General features: G+C 47.4%; 1 protein-coding gene across 2 annotated transcripts in view; it reads left to right on the forward strand.

Annotated features, from left to right (window-relative positions):
* Positions 1-12,038: 12,038 nt before the first annotated feature.
* Positions 12,039-16,310, forward strand: part of LOC138521927 (E3 ubiquitin-protein ligase TRIM39-like) — a 280,178-nt gene continuing 275,906 nt past the window's right edge. For both annotated transcript variants that reach the window (XM_069635102.1, XM_069635103.1), the window contains exon 1: positions 12,039-12,479. In XM_069635102.1, coding sequence (XP_069491203.1) covers positions 12,066-12,479 — 414 coding nt within the window. In that variant the 5' untranslated portion in view covers positions 12,039-12,065. The remainder of the gene's footprint in view (positions 12,480-16,310) is intronic.

The following is a 16,310-nucleotide window of genomic DNA, read 5'->3' on the forward strand; positions in this document are numbered from 1 at the left end:
GCAGGAGCGGCAAGATGTTTCCAGCGAGTCATAAGAAAGTAGCGACGATGATCAGGGTGCAGTCCGAGAGTCACTATTGAGAACAAAATCAGGCACGAAGAAAGAAGACACTTAGACATTGAATCTTTGCAAGATTCTCCATTAAATAAGAGATGAAGCGTGATTGTTGAGTCGGATGCAGAGGTAAATGTGCAGTGCAACAGCTTCTATCCATTAAAGCAAGGTAAAGGTCGAGGCGGCATAAGCCCGCAGTTCAGAACTCTTTACCAAAAAATAGCCTCCTTGTTCAGCAATGGATCCCATTCACAGGATGAAAAGCCCCGAAAAGCCCAAAGAACAGGGGATAAGCCTGTCGAATTCTAAGGAAACTAAACTTATAGGCTACTTTTGGAAAGAGTATTATTTATGAAGGACAACCTTATTCAGAATCTGGCCAAAGTCCTCTGCCTGTTGCATTGTATCCCTGCTATCAGGGGAATGACTTCCATCTATTAGAATTCCCAGAAGAATCCAGACTGGACAAAGCTGTGATTTATGTATCATCGCTCAGGAAGAAAAACATACTGCTTGAGTAGGGAAGGAGATTATTCCCCATGGGTTTTGCCCTTTCCGAATACGATTGTCGTTTTTTTACAAATGTAAGCCACAATCGGAGCAATTGGCCAAAAGGTCCCATGGCTGTGACCAGAGATCCCCAGGCCCTGACAAGACAACGTGGCTAAAAAATGTTAGATTCCGCATTACGGTTGACAACTCTCAAGTATTGAAAAACAAAAAGTATCCAAATGAAGACAAGCGGATAGGTGAAGAAGAAGCCAGTTTTTGGTTGTTTGGCGAGTGCTCTAGCTGCAGGAAGACCATTGGCATAGCGCCCAATTTTGACGTGGAAAACGAACAAGAAGCACCCCACGATGAGGTTGTCTTAGCATCATGGAACACGAGGGGCTTTGCTCACCTCTTTGGCTTGGGAGATCTGAAATTTGAAGAGTACGATATTATATGTTTGCAGGAGACCTGGCTTCGGGAACCCCTGCTACTGGAGGGTTACATCATTTTCTTAAAACCAGCTACGAAGGGCTCCAGTGGTCGCCCGGTGGCGGGCCTCTTGCTTGTATTAAAAGAAACGTGAGATTTTAAAGTAATCTCGGTAAAACATCCATCGCCACTGATACAGGCAGTGTTCTTTTCTATGGGCGCTAACCAAGAAAAATCTGAGGGCATGTTGCTACTACTAAACTTGTATAGGAACGTAGCTTGCGCAGCGGCAGGGGGATTTGAAAGATCCATACAATCTATAATTGATGAAGCAAGGGGAGCCTCGGCCAACCTCGATATCTTGCTTTGTGGGGACCATCCATTGTTTTGACAGGAAATAAAACTTGATAAGAGACCACATTACGTCAGCTTCCACACAAGTAATAAGAGGTTTACATTGGAGGAAGGAACTAACAAATAGGAACAGCTATATTGTTAATGGAACAATTAAAGGGGACATTCCAGCCTCTCCAACTTGGAATAGAGGTCTTGAAGAAAAAATACTAGACTACATTTTTGCGTCGGAAAACCTTTTTGCAGTCTTGATTAGCTTGAAGGTCTTGATGATGAAGTCAAGTGACCACAGAATTTTAGGATTAACCTTTAAAGGGCAGCCTTTAAACACTGTGCCTAAATTGAAAGAAGAGCTGAGGGTATCCCCCAGGAAGAAACAGACTGAGAGTTTGGAATGGGCACCCAGATACACCTATAGTGTCACTAGGAAAGGACGAACAAGGCAACTTGTGCTTAAAATCATTTAAAGAAATCAGGAGTTGTGACAGTCGCCCAAATTTTGTTAAACGCCACACTTTTGACCTGGAGGTCTCAAAAAGAAAGAAAGAACGGAAAAGACTTGTTAGACAAAGTCTAAAAGCAGACTCAAAAGCATCGCAAAAACCAAGAAAAATTAGTACTGCTACTGACCAGGTATGTTCCCATATGTTATCAATGAATGAAACAATTGTATCCTAGTGGACGGGAATCCTGATATTAGTGGTACTACTGGAAAAAAAAAACTCTAAAATTCTACTCCATAGGGATGTCCAGAAAGAAGGTGAGGTTTAAATAAAGAGAATCACATACAGCCATGGTAATGAATAAAACGTGGTTTGTATTGAGACAAAGATCATTCAAACATAAACAAGAAAACATTTACAACTACTTTGTGTGTGAGAATTCAAATACTCTTAGACATAAATAAAAACGGAAACATAGAAATCACAGTTTTGCTTCAGTACATCAATCAGTACAAAGTCCTTGATCGTGTAACATGGCATATATCACTGGTGAGATCATAAAGGCTATGCTAAAGTGCAGTACAAACGTCTGAATTTTGCAGATGGTATTGTAGGTGCGATGTTTAGTAAAGCATCTAGTTTTTCAAATGATGTTTCAAGTGCCAACGTGGCAGGGGGACCGTGGTCAGATTACTTGGTATTGAATGTGGGTCTGTCAATAAATAGTCCATAGACCCCAAGACATCTTTGGCAATGCAAATCGCCCCCTTGCATATGGTGCACGTTTCGGCGGAGGAAATGTCCAACTCCAAATACGTCAGCTGGATCATTGTTACTCTTAATGAGCCGCCTTCATCAGGGCAAATAGGAGGCCCCACTGGAACCTTGTTATGAATCTCGCTTGTGGGACAGGCTCCCAGGACAGGTGGGACCAAGTAAGCAGCACTGCTGTGTCACATGTTGTGAGAGGGCTCGAGCCAGTCTTTGGATTTGAGTCGCCAGAGGCAAAGAATGTTCTGGGGCTCGCACTGTTTGGCGGTGTACTGTTCAGGTTTGGCTGCATTCCGGTCCCTGCTCTGGACGAACTTGCATCGCAAGACACAGTTAGGCGACTAAAACAACATTTCAGAAATTGGCTAAAAACCCACAAGTGGAGTATGCATCAACATGACACAGAAGTCATGTTGACGTGGTTTCAACTAAAAACACCTCTGAAATGTGGAGGGTGTTTAACAGCACAAGTGCTCCTCAGGCCTCTTTAATCTCAAATGCAGTACCAGCTGAGGTTTGGGTGGAGCATTTTAGAGCTTTGTTTCTGAACACAAACCCAGAGCACTGTGAAGATAGAAGCACATCAACTTCTTGATCCTTCCCGACCGAGAAAAATGTCATTGAGAACATGATTGAAAGGGCCAGTAACTCTCGGGCCGAGTGACCGGGCGGCATCACAAATGGTATGCTGAAGAAGGAACCGGAGAAATGGACCAACGCAATGTATGACCTATTCAGTATCATCAAGAGGAACAGAAAAATTCCGGAATCATGGACAACTTCGATCATTGTCCCAATTTTCAAGATGGGCGATAGGTCTGAACCAAGCAACTACAGGCCTATCGCCCTACTAGATGTAATTGGTAAGACCTTTGGATCTCTGATCTTGCAGTCTTTGACAGAATGGAGCAAGGAATCAAGAAAGTATGATAGATGGCAAGCCGGATTCGTCAAGGGGATTGGGACTGCGTTAAATTTGTTCCTGATCAATCTTTTCAAATCAAGAGTGAAGATGAAGCCAACGTACAAAATCTATCTTGCTTCAATTGACTTAGCCCAGGGATATGATACCATCGAGAGGCCTATGCTTTGGGCTAAACTCAAGGACTGGGGGTGCCCTGAAGACATAAGAGAGGCTCTTAAGGTATTGAACACAAATATCACCATACGTGTGAGATTGAACAAGAGCGGCAACTTGGCAACTCCAATTAATACATCTAAGGGGTTGAAACAAGTTTGTCCCCTTGCACCAGCTTCAATCTTTTCATAACAGATCTCGAGACAGCATTCGAGGGTATTAGAAGCTTCCCGCCTCGGATAGCAGGAGAACAGTAAGTCGCCTACTTTATGCCGATGACTTGATTCTTTTAGATCAAACTCTGGTGGCCCTACAAAAGCAGTTGAACGCTCCAACTGCCTATCTGGAATCTAATGGCCTAAAAATCAACGTTCATAAATCAAGGATCTTGACATTGGGAGGCAAAAGGGGCAAGAAAACTACCATCAATAGAGCATGGCATTTAAAATGAGAGAAACTCACGGGCATTAACCTACCTGGGCATGTGCTTAAATGACAGTGTGGCAGACGCACAAAGAGAGGCGTCACCTAGAAGTAAGACCAGGAATTTAGCATCCCAGGCATGTCTAATAAAGGCGAAGCATTGCAAGTTCTCGCTGATCCCTGTGATCGAATTCTACCGGATGAAAGTTTCATCTATATTGATGTACGGGGCAGAGGTTTCGTTCTCATTGTCAGCAGCGGTTTGGCCTGAACTGGAGGGCATATTTTGGAGAACAGTATTATCTTTACCTAAATGTTTGCCAATCCAGGTGATAAGGGAGGAGTTGGGCCTGTCCTCCCTCTATTCGATGACAGTGTGGAAAACCTTGTCTTTCTACCTCAAATGTCAGATGGGGATCAATGATGGAGGATTCAAAGTACTAAACAAAGCTCTGCAATATAAGATGGACCCCTTCCTGGCAGAAAGGAAGACGACCTCTGTAGCAATTCTGCCGTCTCTCAACATGTCGGAAGAGACCTTACAGTCAATCCCGGCCCTAGTGAAACGTAAACTGCTAGATTCTGACTGGATAGAGACTTTGGAGAGTTGCAGAAAATCCAGACTATACGGGAAAAATGTCCAGGAGCAGAAGACGAGGGGCAAAGTGCTGATGTATCCATCCAGATTCCAGAGTAGCCTCTTACGAAGTCAGTTCATGAAATTCCGCTTTAACCTTATACCAACAAGAGAAACACTGGAAGTGAGAAAAGTTAAAAGCAGTCGGAATTACCCCTGTAGGCTCTGTAAGGGCAAGCGGGAGACATTGTTTCATCTAACCCTGCTATGCCCAGAGTTGCGAGACCTCAGATCTAAGGGGCTGAGTAGATTTTTTTTCTCCAATTTTTGACAGTTTCGGCTAATGAGTGGTGGAGTATTCTATTACAAGGAGCACAAGTCTCGGTAACTCTGGCACTGTTAGCGTTTGAAAAAGAAGCTTTCGAACATATTAATGAAAAGTAAACTGTACATTTCTATGGCAAGAAGCTATTACCCAGAGGCCGAAGAGGCATTATTTAATATGAAGAGTTGGTGGGGTTCTTATACCCCTGAAAAGGGATGGTGTTCTTTCTTTCTTTTCTTTTTTTTTCTTTTTGTCCTTACATTTATTTAATTCTCATTCTTTTCTTTCTTCTCATCTCTCATTGATTGGGTTCCCAATGAAAGAGGATCCAGCTGCAGATGTTACGTGCCACCACAGCTGGATCCTTGTTCATTGGGAACCCTGCTTGGATTTCGACAGACATCCAAGTGCACGCCTTAATCTATGGGTGAACTTCTAAAGATTTGTTGTCACCCTTCCTGAATCCACTTCTGACTTGCCTACATTCATGGAACATGATCACCACCACAGGATACCTCCTTCCACTTCCCCGTCCACCCTACTGCTGCACCCTCTGATCCCCTCCCCACCCCCTTATTTCTTTTTTTTTTTTAAACATATTTTTATTGTTTTCTGTTGCAAAGATAAACATTGACACAATTCTTTTCCCAACTCCCCCCGCCCCCTCCCCGGAAGAGTGGGTCCTCATCAGTTTTCAGTTCTGGAACATTTACGTACTGAACATGTCTGATATTTTGATGTTATGTGGGCACCATTGGGCCATGTAGTCAGATTTCAGATATTCGTGAATGTTTCGGTTTGGTCCTGGAGGTGGTGCGTGATCTTTTCCATGGTCATATGGGACCACACCTTTTGCAGCCAGGTGAATACCAGGGGTGGGTCTCGTTTCTTCCAGCTTTGGGCTATCGTTGCCCAGGCTGCAATGACTAACCCCATGAAGCTCCTCCATTGTGTTTTGTGGAGTCTCTTGGCCTGTGAGTCTTTGAATCCGCACATCCACACTCTTTCCCCCATTTGGTCTGCCTCTGGGAACATTTTCCGGATTTCCTGACGCACCTCCTTCCAGAATCCCTGCACTCCTTGGCAGTCCCACCAGATATGCCTCCATGTCCCTGCGTCCGGGCACCCCCTCCAGCAGCGATCCGACATTGCCGGGTACATTGATTTGAGCCTCTCTGGGGTGTAGTGCCATTGTGTGGATATTTTCAACCACATTTCTCTGGTTTGGACTGCCCTGGTGAGTTTCGGGATGCCCGTCCAGAGTTCTACCCATTGCTGCCTGGTTATTTCTTCCCCCAGCGTGGCTTCCCATCTCGTCATGTATGCCCATTTTATTTCCTTGCCTTGTGCGTTAATGTGGGTATAAAGGGTTGACACCAGTTTTTTGTCTCCTGGGTTGGAGATTATATACTGTTCAAATGGTGTGAGGTCCCTTGAGGCCGCCTGGAAAATCTCCGGTGTGCCTAGCCAGTGTTTTAACTGCTCGTATCTAAAGCGGTCGGTCTCTGTAAGTTTCCACATGTTTTTGCATTCCTCGAACGATCGTATTTCATTATCCTGGATCATTTCGCCTAATTTCCTGCATCCTGCTGTTTCCCATTTCTCAAAGGCGCCAGATTCCTGTCCCGGGGGGAACTGAGGGTTGCGGCAGATTGGCGTGAAGGGGGCCAGTGGGGTGGTCATGATTCCCTTCCTGGTTTGGTCGTCCCATGTGTTGAAGGTGGCTTTCATGACCTCACTAACTCTGAGGTTATGGTGTCTATGTTGCTTTTGTTTCCATAGTAGGTCTTCCAGGGGGGTCCTGGCCACTGCCCTGTCTTGTGTTGCCCAGATCGTCTGTGGGTCCCCCCCCAACCATTCCTTGAGGATCCAGAGTTGGGCTGCCTGTTAATATTTTTTAAAGTGTGGGAGGGACATGCCGCCTGCCTTGGTGGGTGCCTTGAGAATGGCTCTAAAGATCCTCGGAGGTTTCCTATTCCACACGAAGTAAGATATGGCTTTGGATAGTGCTTTGAAGAAGGAGTTGGGGACTGACACTGGGAGGGCATGGAAGTGGTATAACACCCTGGGGAGTAGATTCATTTTTACTGCTTGGATTCTACCCCACCACGAAATCCTAAGCGGGGACCATCTCTCTAGGTCCTGTCTGACTTTAGCCAGGAGATGTGTGTAGTTGTTCTTATAAATCAAGTCAACTCTATGTGTTAGCGTTACCCCCAGGTATTTGATACCCTCTTCCATCATTTTTAGTTTTAGCATATCTGCGACTGTTTCTGTTGTCTCCTTGTCTCCGGCAAGGAGCATAATCTCTGATTTATTCTTGTTGATCTTTAGGCCTGAGATCATCCCGAATTCCTCCAATATATCTATGGATCTTGTCAGGGAGTTCACGGGGTCTTCCAGGGCTAGTAGCATGTCGTCTGCATATGCAATAACTTTATGTTGCCTGCCCGCCATCTCGATCCCTCTCACCCCCTCCGTTTCCCTCATCTTTATTAGGAGAGGCTCCAAAAAGATGGCATATAGCAGAGGTGATAGGGGGCATCCCTGTTTCGTACCCATAGTGATCTCCACCCTCCCAGTGACCTCTCCGTTTATTGCTATTCTTATCGATGGGGAGTTGTAGTTGGCCTTAACCATATTTATGAACTGCTCTCCGAACCCCATATACTTCATTGTTTTGAGGAGGAAGGACCATTCTACCCCGTCGAAGGCCTTCTCGGCGTCTAGTGAAAGTAGGATTGCTGGTGTGTGGGTAATGCCTATTTTTTCTATAAGATGGATGACTCTTCTTAGATTGTCGTGTGTTTGTCTGCCTGGGATGAAGCCTGATTGATCTGTGTTTATAAGGGTCGGGAGGAGTGGTGATAGTCTGGCGGCCAGTATTCTAGTGTAGATTTTGGCATCTAGGTTTATTAAGGCTATCGGGCGGTATGAGGCCGGGAGAGTGGGATCTTTACCTTTTTTGTGGAACACAAGGACTTTTGCCTCATTCATGGAGTGGGTGACGTTCCCACTGTCCTTGAATGTGTTTAGCAGCCTCGTCAGGAATGGAACCAAGATGTCCGCATATTTTTTGTAGAATTGGGCCGTGAAGCCATCTGGGCCCGGTGCCTTTGAGTTGGGGAGGCCCGCTATTGCCCTTTGGACCTCTTCCTCTGTAATCCTTGAGTCTAAAGCCTGTTTGTCTTCTGCTGGTATTGTCCGGATGGGAATAGATTGCAGGAACTTGTCCTGTTTCTGTTCGTCCGGGTGTTCCGTTGCATACAGTTCCTGGTAAAACGCCTTAAAGACCCCCCCTATGTCCTTTGAGTTGGTATGTGGTACACCTTGCGCATCCTTGATGTTCAAGATCGACATTGCCTTCTGTTTTTCTCTAAGCTGTCTTGCGAGAAATTTGTCTGCTTTATTGGCCTTGATGTAGTATCGCTGTTTTAAATAAAGTAGGGATCTCTCTGCTCTTTTGTTGCGGAGCATCTCTAACTGACCATGCACGTGTTTCATTGCTTTCTTGAGAGTTCTGGTGGGATGGAGTGTTAGCTCCTCCTGTATGTCTGTTAGTTTCTTTTCGAGCGTTCTTTCCCATTCTTGATGTTGTTTGTCTTTGGCTGCCTTCTGAGCTGTGGCGTGTCCCCGTGTTACTGCCTTAAAGGCTTCCCAGACTGTTCCCAGTGGAACTTCTCCATTGTCGTTTAGATCAAAGTATTCCTTAATTTTGTCCCTTAGGTCTTCTCCCTGCACCGGGTCCGTTAGAATGTCGGACGGCATTCTCCATCTCCAGAGACCTCTTTCCCTTCCGGGGGTCTGTATGTCGAGCCATAGGCGGGCGTGATCTGACAGCGCTATCGCTCCCTTTTCCCACCCCCTTATTTCTAAAATCTACCCTCTTCTTATTCCTTACCTCACCTCCTTCTCCAACATCTGTCTCTGCTCTGCCCCTTCCCTTCCGCCTTCAAGCATGCTACTATCATCCCTATTCTGAAAAAACCCTCTGCTAACCCCTCCTTCCCTCCAACTATCGACCAATCTCTCTTCTCCCATTCCTTTCTAAGCTTCTTGAACGCTTAGCCTACTCTCAACTCTCAGGTTTTGTATCCAATCTCTCTCTCTCCTCCCCCCTTCTCAATCTGGATTCCGCCCTAAGCACTCCACTGAAACTGCGCTCACCTCTGTTCTCAACTCCCTCCTTTCCGCTTGCTACTCTAAGCAATCCTCTGTCCTCGTCCTCCTTGATCTCTCTGCTGCCTTTGATACCGTTGATCACCCATTACTCCCCAACACTCTTTCTTCCTTTGGTTTCAAAGGCCCTGTTGTTAGCAGGTTGTCCTCCTACCTCTCCAACCGTTCGTTCGCTGTCTCTTGGGGTGGTCGTACCTCCCTTTCTCTCCCCTTGGACTTCGGTGTCCCCCAAGGCTCTGTACTGGGCCCTTTCCTTTTCTCACTTTACACTGCCCTTCTTGCCCCATCATCTCTTCTTTCGGTATCTCTCACCATTTCTATGCTGATGACGCCCAGATCTTCCTATCTTTCTCGTCTTTCACTCCTGACATCCATCACAATCTTTCTTCCTGCCTCACTGCTATCAAAAACTGGATGTCATCCCACTTAATCTCCCTCAACTCTGATAAGACTGAAGTCTTATTCTTTCCCCCCACCTCGCCTCCCCCTCCCTCTCCCCCCTCCTTTCAGTCTCTTCCCCCCTTCTAATCTCCCCATCTCTGACCATGCTCGCAATCTAGGCCTCCACCTCGACTCCTCCCTTCCCTTTACCCACCATATTTCTCTTACATCCCGCGCCTGTCGCTACCACCTCTTCAACATTCGCAAAATCCGTTCCTCCCTCAGCTTCCATGCCACTAAGCTCCTAATCTCTTCCCTCACCTTCTCTCGTCTTTTCTATTGCTCCACTTTCCTCTTTAGCCTCCCTGCCTCTCATCTTGCTCCCCTCAAATCCCTCTATCACTCTGCCATCCGTACCCTTTGCCTTCTCTCTCCTCACAATTCCATTTCCTCTTCGCTCTCTTATCTTGGCTGGCTTCCCTTCCATTCTCAACTGAAATGTAACTTCCTTATCTCTTCATGATCTCGCTCTCCCCTACCTTTCCTCTCTCCTCTCATTCTACTCTCCGTCTCGCCCACTCCGATCTGCTGTTCTCTTCCTACTCACTGTTCCCCCGCCTCCTTGTGCCCCTTCCCGTTTCCGATCCTTTCAGCTCCTTGCCCCCCTACACTGGAACTCTCTACCTCTCTCTATCCGCTCCACTTCCTCATACCCCTGCTTCCGTTCCTCCTTGCAATCTCATCTTCTTCATTCCTCGTCCTGTTAACCTCATCACTTCTCACACTGTATACCAGGATTATTAATGAAGCATACATACTTTTATACAGCTCCAGATAATGCTGGGGGCCACGCTGCACTGATTTTTTTGTGTGTATTATGTTCACCAATAATGTTGATTGTTTTGCATATATGTATGTTGTAAAAATGTCCTGTGCCGAATGTTGAATTATATGTTGGAATCATCAAGTTTTTGTTTATATGATTAAGATAGTGGGTTACCCTATATCTGGATTCGCCCTGATACATTTGTCTGTGAAGAGCAAAATCACAGCCATGTTTAGGAGGTTGCGAAGCGAGAAGTGGGATTATTTAGTACATACAGGAAAGCCCACAAGGCAATACAAGCAGGACATTAGCCTCTGCCCGGGGTGCTGGTGCACCCAGTGACGTGTTAGACATCACCAAAGAAGGCATGTCTAGGTGCCTGAGACGCAGAACTGGGATCACATGGGTGCTAGACCCCAGATGAGGTCTTGTTTGCATGTAATGGTGAGATCCGCTGTCAATGGTGGTCTGTATCATGTGGCTAGGCTGAGCAAATAGTGCAGGTCTAATAAGCAGCTGCAAAACCAAGCCCTCCAAAGTCACAAGGATGCTCTGTTAGGAAGTTCATCGTTAATGTAATATCTTACTGACTTTTCTGTATACGCCTCATTGTGTAAAACCCTATAAAACCCTGATGTTTTTGTGCTCGGCGGCCACATTTCTGGGACAGTGATACTCTGCCAGTTTCTCTATTTCTGCCCAGCTGTATGGAAATACATCCTGCCTCTGGCATTGCTGCCTGGGTCGCAGCGGCATGGAAATACATCCTGCCTCTAGCATTGCTGCCTGGGTCGCAGCTGCATGGAAATACATCCAGCCTCTAGCATTGCTGCCTGGGACGCGGCTGCATGGAAAAACATCCTGCCTCTAGCATCGCTGCCTGGGTCGCAGCTGCATGGGAATACATCCTGCCATAGCTCTCAACTCACACGCTTTTGGCGGGTGTCACCCGCCTTGTAAAGAGCTCACTCACCCGCCAAGCCTCCTGCTCGCCCATACATTCCAATGGGCGTCTCACCCGCTAAAAACAAAATCGGGTGATTTCACCCGCCCTTGAAACACAAATGGTTGAGAGCTATGGCATTGCTGCCTGGGTCGCAGCAGCATGGGAATACATCCTGCCTCTAGCATTGCAGCCCGGGTCGCAGCTGCATGGAAATCCATCCCGCCTCTAGCATTTCTGCCTGGGTCACAGCTGCATGGAAATATATCCTGCCTCTAACAATAAAGTGGCACAAAATAAAGAAGCTAAACATGGCAAATGTGTTTCAAGGTGCTATGCAGTGTTACATACATAACTCTGGACAGTGCTCAGAAGCAGCTCTACAACTCATGGCGCTTGAAACCACATCAACAAAAAGAAGACATTTTAGGAAAATCCCAATATGGAAAAATGTGCTTAAAAAAAAATTGGTTGAAACTGCATTTCAAAAGCTTTCTGTAGGGGAATCGCTCGAAATCCTCCCCTTACAGGGATTGCTCTTGCCTATTCGCTGTAATAAGGGAGGGGTGGCTCTTGTAAAGCATTTTCCAGGGTCTCTTTTTGTTCCAAGGCCACACCAGTCCCTGCTCTTCTGAGGACACGCCCATTTAGCTTGATAGGCAGGTCCCACAGCCAGTAAATACCTCACGCTCCTCCAGGGTGTATAAGGAAGGAGAAGGGACGGACACGCCCCTTCAGGGGCTCTGATGAGAAACGAAACTTAATTTCGCTTTTTTTGTTATAGCTGAACATGGCCGCAGCCGCCCAGCTCCAGAGCCTGAAGGAGGAGGCCACCTGCTCCATATGCCTGGAATACTTCACAGAGCCGGTGTCTGTGGAGTGTGGACATGCCTTCTGCCTGTCCTGCATCACTCAGTGCTGGGAGGCACTGGAGGCAAACTTCCCCTGCCCTCAGTGCAGGGAAACCTCACAGAGCAAAACTCTCCGGCCCATCAAGCTAGCAGCGAACATGGTGGAAATAGCCAAACAGCTTCACGCCCCCAGCAACACCTCCCAAGAGGAGAATCTGTGCAGAGAACACGAAGAGAAACTGAAACTCTTCTGCGAGGATGACCAGAGACCCATCTGTGTGATCTGCCGGGAATCGAAGGGTCACAGAGCTCACAAAGTGCTCCCCATTCCAGAGGCTGCCCAGGAGTACAAGGTAAGTGTGCTGTAGGTCTGGGACATGGGAGGTCATTACACAGTGCTCCCCATTCCAGAGGCTGCCCAGGAGTACAAGGTGTATGTGTGCTATAGGGACATGGCGGTGGTAGCAGGGCGGGGTTCTCACACAGTGCCCCCATCCCAGCGGTTGCCTAGAAGTACAAGGTAAGTGTCCTGTTGGTGTGGGACATGGGTGGTTCTCACACAGTGCTCTTCATTTCTGAAACTGCCCAGGAGTACAAGGTATGTGTGCTATAGGGAAATGGAGCGGAATGGGGTCTTACACAGTCCTCCCCATTCCAGTGGCTGCCCAGGAGTACAAGGTATGTGTGCTGTCGGTCTGGGACATGGGGGGTTCTCACACACTGCTCTTCATTTCTGTGGCTGCCCAGGAGTACACGGTATGTGTGCAATAGGGAAATGGAGGGGGATGGGTTCTTACACAGTCCTCCCCATTCCAGCGGCTGCCCAGGAGTACAAGGTATGTGTGCTGTAGGTCTGGGACATGGGTGGGTTCTCACACAATGCTCTTCATTTCTGTGGCTGCCCAGGAGTACACGGTATGTGTGCAATAGGGAAATGGAGGGGGATGGGTTCTTACACAGTCCTCCCCATTCCAGCGGCTGCCCAGGAGTACAAGGTATGTGTGCTGTAGGTCTGCGTAGGTTGCACTATAGCTCTGGGGCGAAAGGTGGCCGTGCATAATGCTTCCCATTCCAGACACTAGTGTCCAGGATTACACAGTATGTGCTGTATGTAGGTCAAGGAGACTAGTGGGGCCAGCCACCCAGAGGAAGACGATAGATGGGTAACGTTGTGGATATGATGGCCCTCATTATAGCCACAGTGAACCCCTAAAGGAGGAGGTCCAGCACGTGCAGCTGCACAGTGAAGAGAACCACACACCTGAGTGGTTGCCAGGTATCTCTGCAGCATAGAGTTCACATAGTGTGTCTTATAAAGAAGGGCCGAAGAGCACACTCTGTGTGTGTGACTTGACTGGTGGCAAAAGGCACCCTCGCTGCGCCCTCTTAAGGGTGCACAGAAGCACAAGTATAGTATGTGAAAGGCCAGGAATGAAAGAGTCTGGCCAAAAAACCACAGTGTGCATTAGACGGGTCTGGGACCTTAGGGTGCACACTGTATTTCCAATTTAGGAGGCAGCCTAAGGGCACACTATGTATATTTTTTATTTTTTTTATTTGGTTTAGTTGTACATTACAACTTTACATATTATTTTCATCAGACATATTCAACCATAAGAAATAAAATGAGAATACTTAACATAATAGTGAGTTAATAAGAAGGCAGTTTAAAATAATATTAAGACATGTTAAAACTTATTACACTTAAAAACGAATACATATCACTAAAATATACATTCGTTTTAAAAAAAATGTTTTATTTATTTTATTACCAACACACCGAACATTACAACTTTGAGGACATTTGCATACAAGTCTGCTACATTATGTTTATACATCAAACATTGCGGTCCTCCCCCCACCCCTTTAACTAGAGCCCCTATTTCCGTGCCGACCGCCAACGTATCTCATGTCACTCGCTCGTCTCCTTCGTATCATCCTCACTGAGGCCCGCCTGGGGAGTACCTGTCATTGTGATCACCAGTTGCCTCCATTCTATCAGGGGTCCCACTTCTTCCTCCCCCCCTCTGCTGATTGCTTCATACCAGACTGTTGTTTCTGCGTTTGCCCATTTCAGGAGGTCCGCCCACCATGCCTCTATTCTGGGGCGCCGGGCAGACTTCCAGCACATTGCGATTCTCCGCTTGGCCATGATGTAGGTCAGGTCTTTCATTTTACTATTGTGCTTCAGGTTGCACGGCCTAGCGAACACCCCCAGCATACATGCCCATACCGACTCCACCTCCAATACAATCCCCTTCTCTGCTAAGCGTAGCTTAATCTCTGTCCAGAATCTACCCACCTCCGGGCAAGCCCAGAACATATGTATCAGCCCAGCTTCCACCTCCCCACACCGTGGGCACTTTTGTACAGCTGGGTTCCCAAACCTGCCAATCCTACTGGGGATGATATATGCCCTATGGGTGACGTATAGCTGTATCTGCTGGAGCCTTGCGTTGCGGGACACCTTCTTGTGGTACCTTTGGACTCTAACCCATTGTCCATCCAACACTCCTCCTCCTAATCACGCCTTAGTTGCAGCACCTCCTTACCCACCCTAGTCATCAGTATCTCGTATATGCGAGATATTTCATGCCCACCCTCCGTAATATCGTACATTGTCTCAATAGCCGTATCTGGTTGCTCAGTGAGCACTTCCGCAGGCCTTCTGTCCTGCACCCGTTTGATGACTCTTATATGAGTAATGCTATAAATCATTATAACCCACCTCAGGTACCCTGGCCCCATGCTATATTCCCTAAGTGCCGCCAGCAACCACGGCCACCTCACCGAGTCGAACGCCTTAATGGCATCCAACGAAACAATCGTCATTTTGCCCGGGTCCCTTTCTGTCTGCTCAATTATGTGGTGGAGTCGCCTGTGATTGTCGGTTATATTCCTGCCTGGGACGTACTCTGTTTGATCGGGATGGATCAGTTTCCCTATGACACGTTCAAGCCTGTTTGCCAACACAGCCGTAAGGATCTTGCTGTCCTGGTTAAGCATGGACAGGGGTCGGTAGGACCCGCAGTCCGAGCTTGGCTTACCTGGTTTTAAAAGCAGGATTATCACCGCCTCCCTGAGAGACTCCGGCAGCCTCCCTTGTTCAAACGCCTCGTTTAACATGGCGAGCAGCGGGCGGAGCACGTCCTGCTTGTACGTCTTATAGAATTCACTCGGGAGCCCATCTGACCCCAGGGCCTTGCACGTTGGTAGGTGCTGTACCACCTTCTCTAGTTCTTCGAGAGTGAGTGGGGCATCTAGATCCTCCCGCTCCTGGTCACTAAGCATAGGCAATCCTATGTCCTCCAGAGTTTCCTCGGTCTCCTCCCCGTATCCTCATATAGGCGCCTGTAGAATCTAAGAAACCCCTCATTGACTCCTTCTTGGGTATCCCAAGTCTGGCCATCTTCATCCTTTATCTCCCAGATCACTGAACGCAGCGTTTCATTCTTGTATAGCCACGCCAGCAACCTGCCCAGTTTATCTGCCCCCGCATGTTGCCTTTCAATGTATCTTTTGTAGTTTAGCTTGCAAAGCCTGTCCCAGTGCCCACTGCTAGCCTGCTGGAGTAGGTTTATCCTCGCCATATCTTCCTGTGAGGTACTACCCTTCTGTATTATTTCTTCCAACTCCCTCTCTGTCTCCTGTAGCTCCAGCTTTATGCCCCCTTGGAGCCCCTTGGACTTAGATATGGCCACGCCCCATACTACCACTTTGAACGCTTCCCATAGGGTTCCCTCTGACCGCACACTACCGGTGTTAATGTCAAAGTACTCGGTAATAGCCTCCCTTAGATCCTCTCGGAACCCCGAGTCCTGCAAAGTCTCAGCTCTGAGTTTCCACGTCGGGATTCTAGCACTGGGGGCTGATGCCTCCACTCCACCACCAAGGGGGAGTGGTCCGAAAGCACTATGGCCTTTTATTCCGAACCTTTCATTTCCCCAGCCATCCCGGAGGTCGTAAACATATAGTCCAGTCTAGTGTATAGGTTGTGGGGGGCCGAGTAATGCGAATACTGCCTATCCCCCAGATGCAGCAGTCTCCATATGTCTTCTAGCTCAAAGTCCGGCAGGAGGGCCAATAGTTCCTTTGCCTCAGGGGTGGGTCTCTCTAGTTTCTTATTGGACCTGTCCTTCTTGGAGTCTAATGTGCAATTGAAGTCGCCTCCCCAGATGGTGGCG

The sequence above is a fragment of the Ambystoma mexicanum genome, chromosome 13 (genome assembly GCF_040938575.1).
Source record: "Ambystoma mexicanum isolate Mex_15411 chromosome 13, UKY_AmexF1_1, whole genome shotgun sequence".
NCBI classification, from domain to species: domain Eukaryota; kingdom Metazoa; phylum Chordata; class Amphibia; order Caudata; family Ambystomatidae; genus Ambystoma; species Ambystoma mexicanum.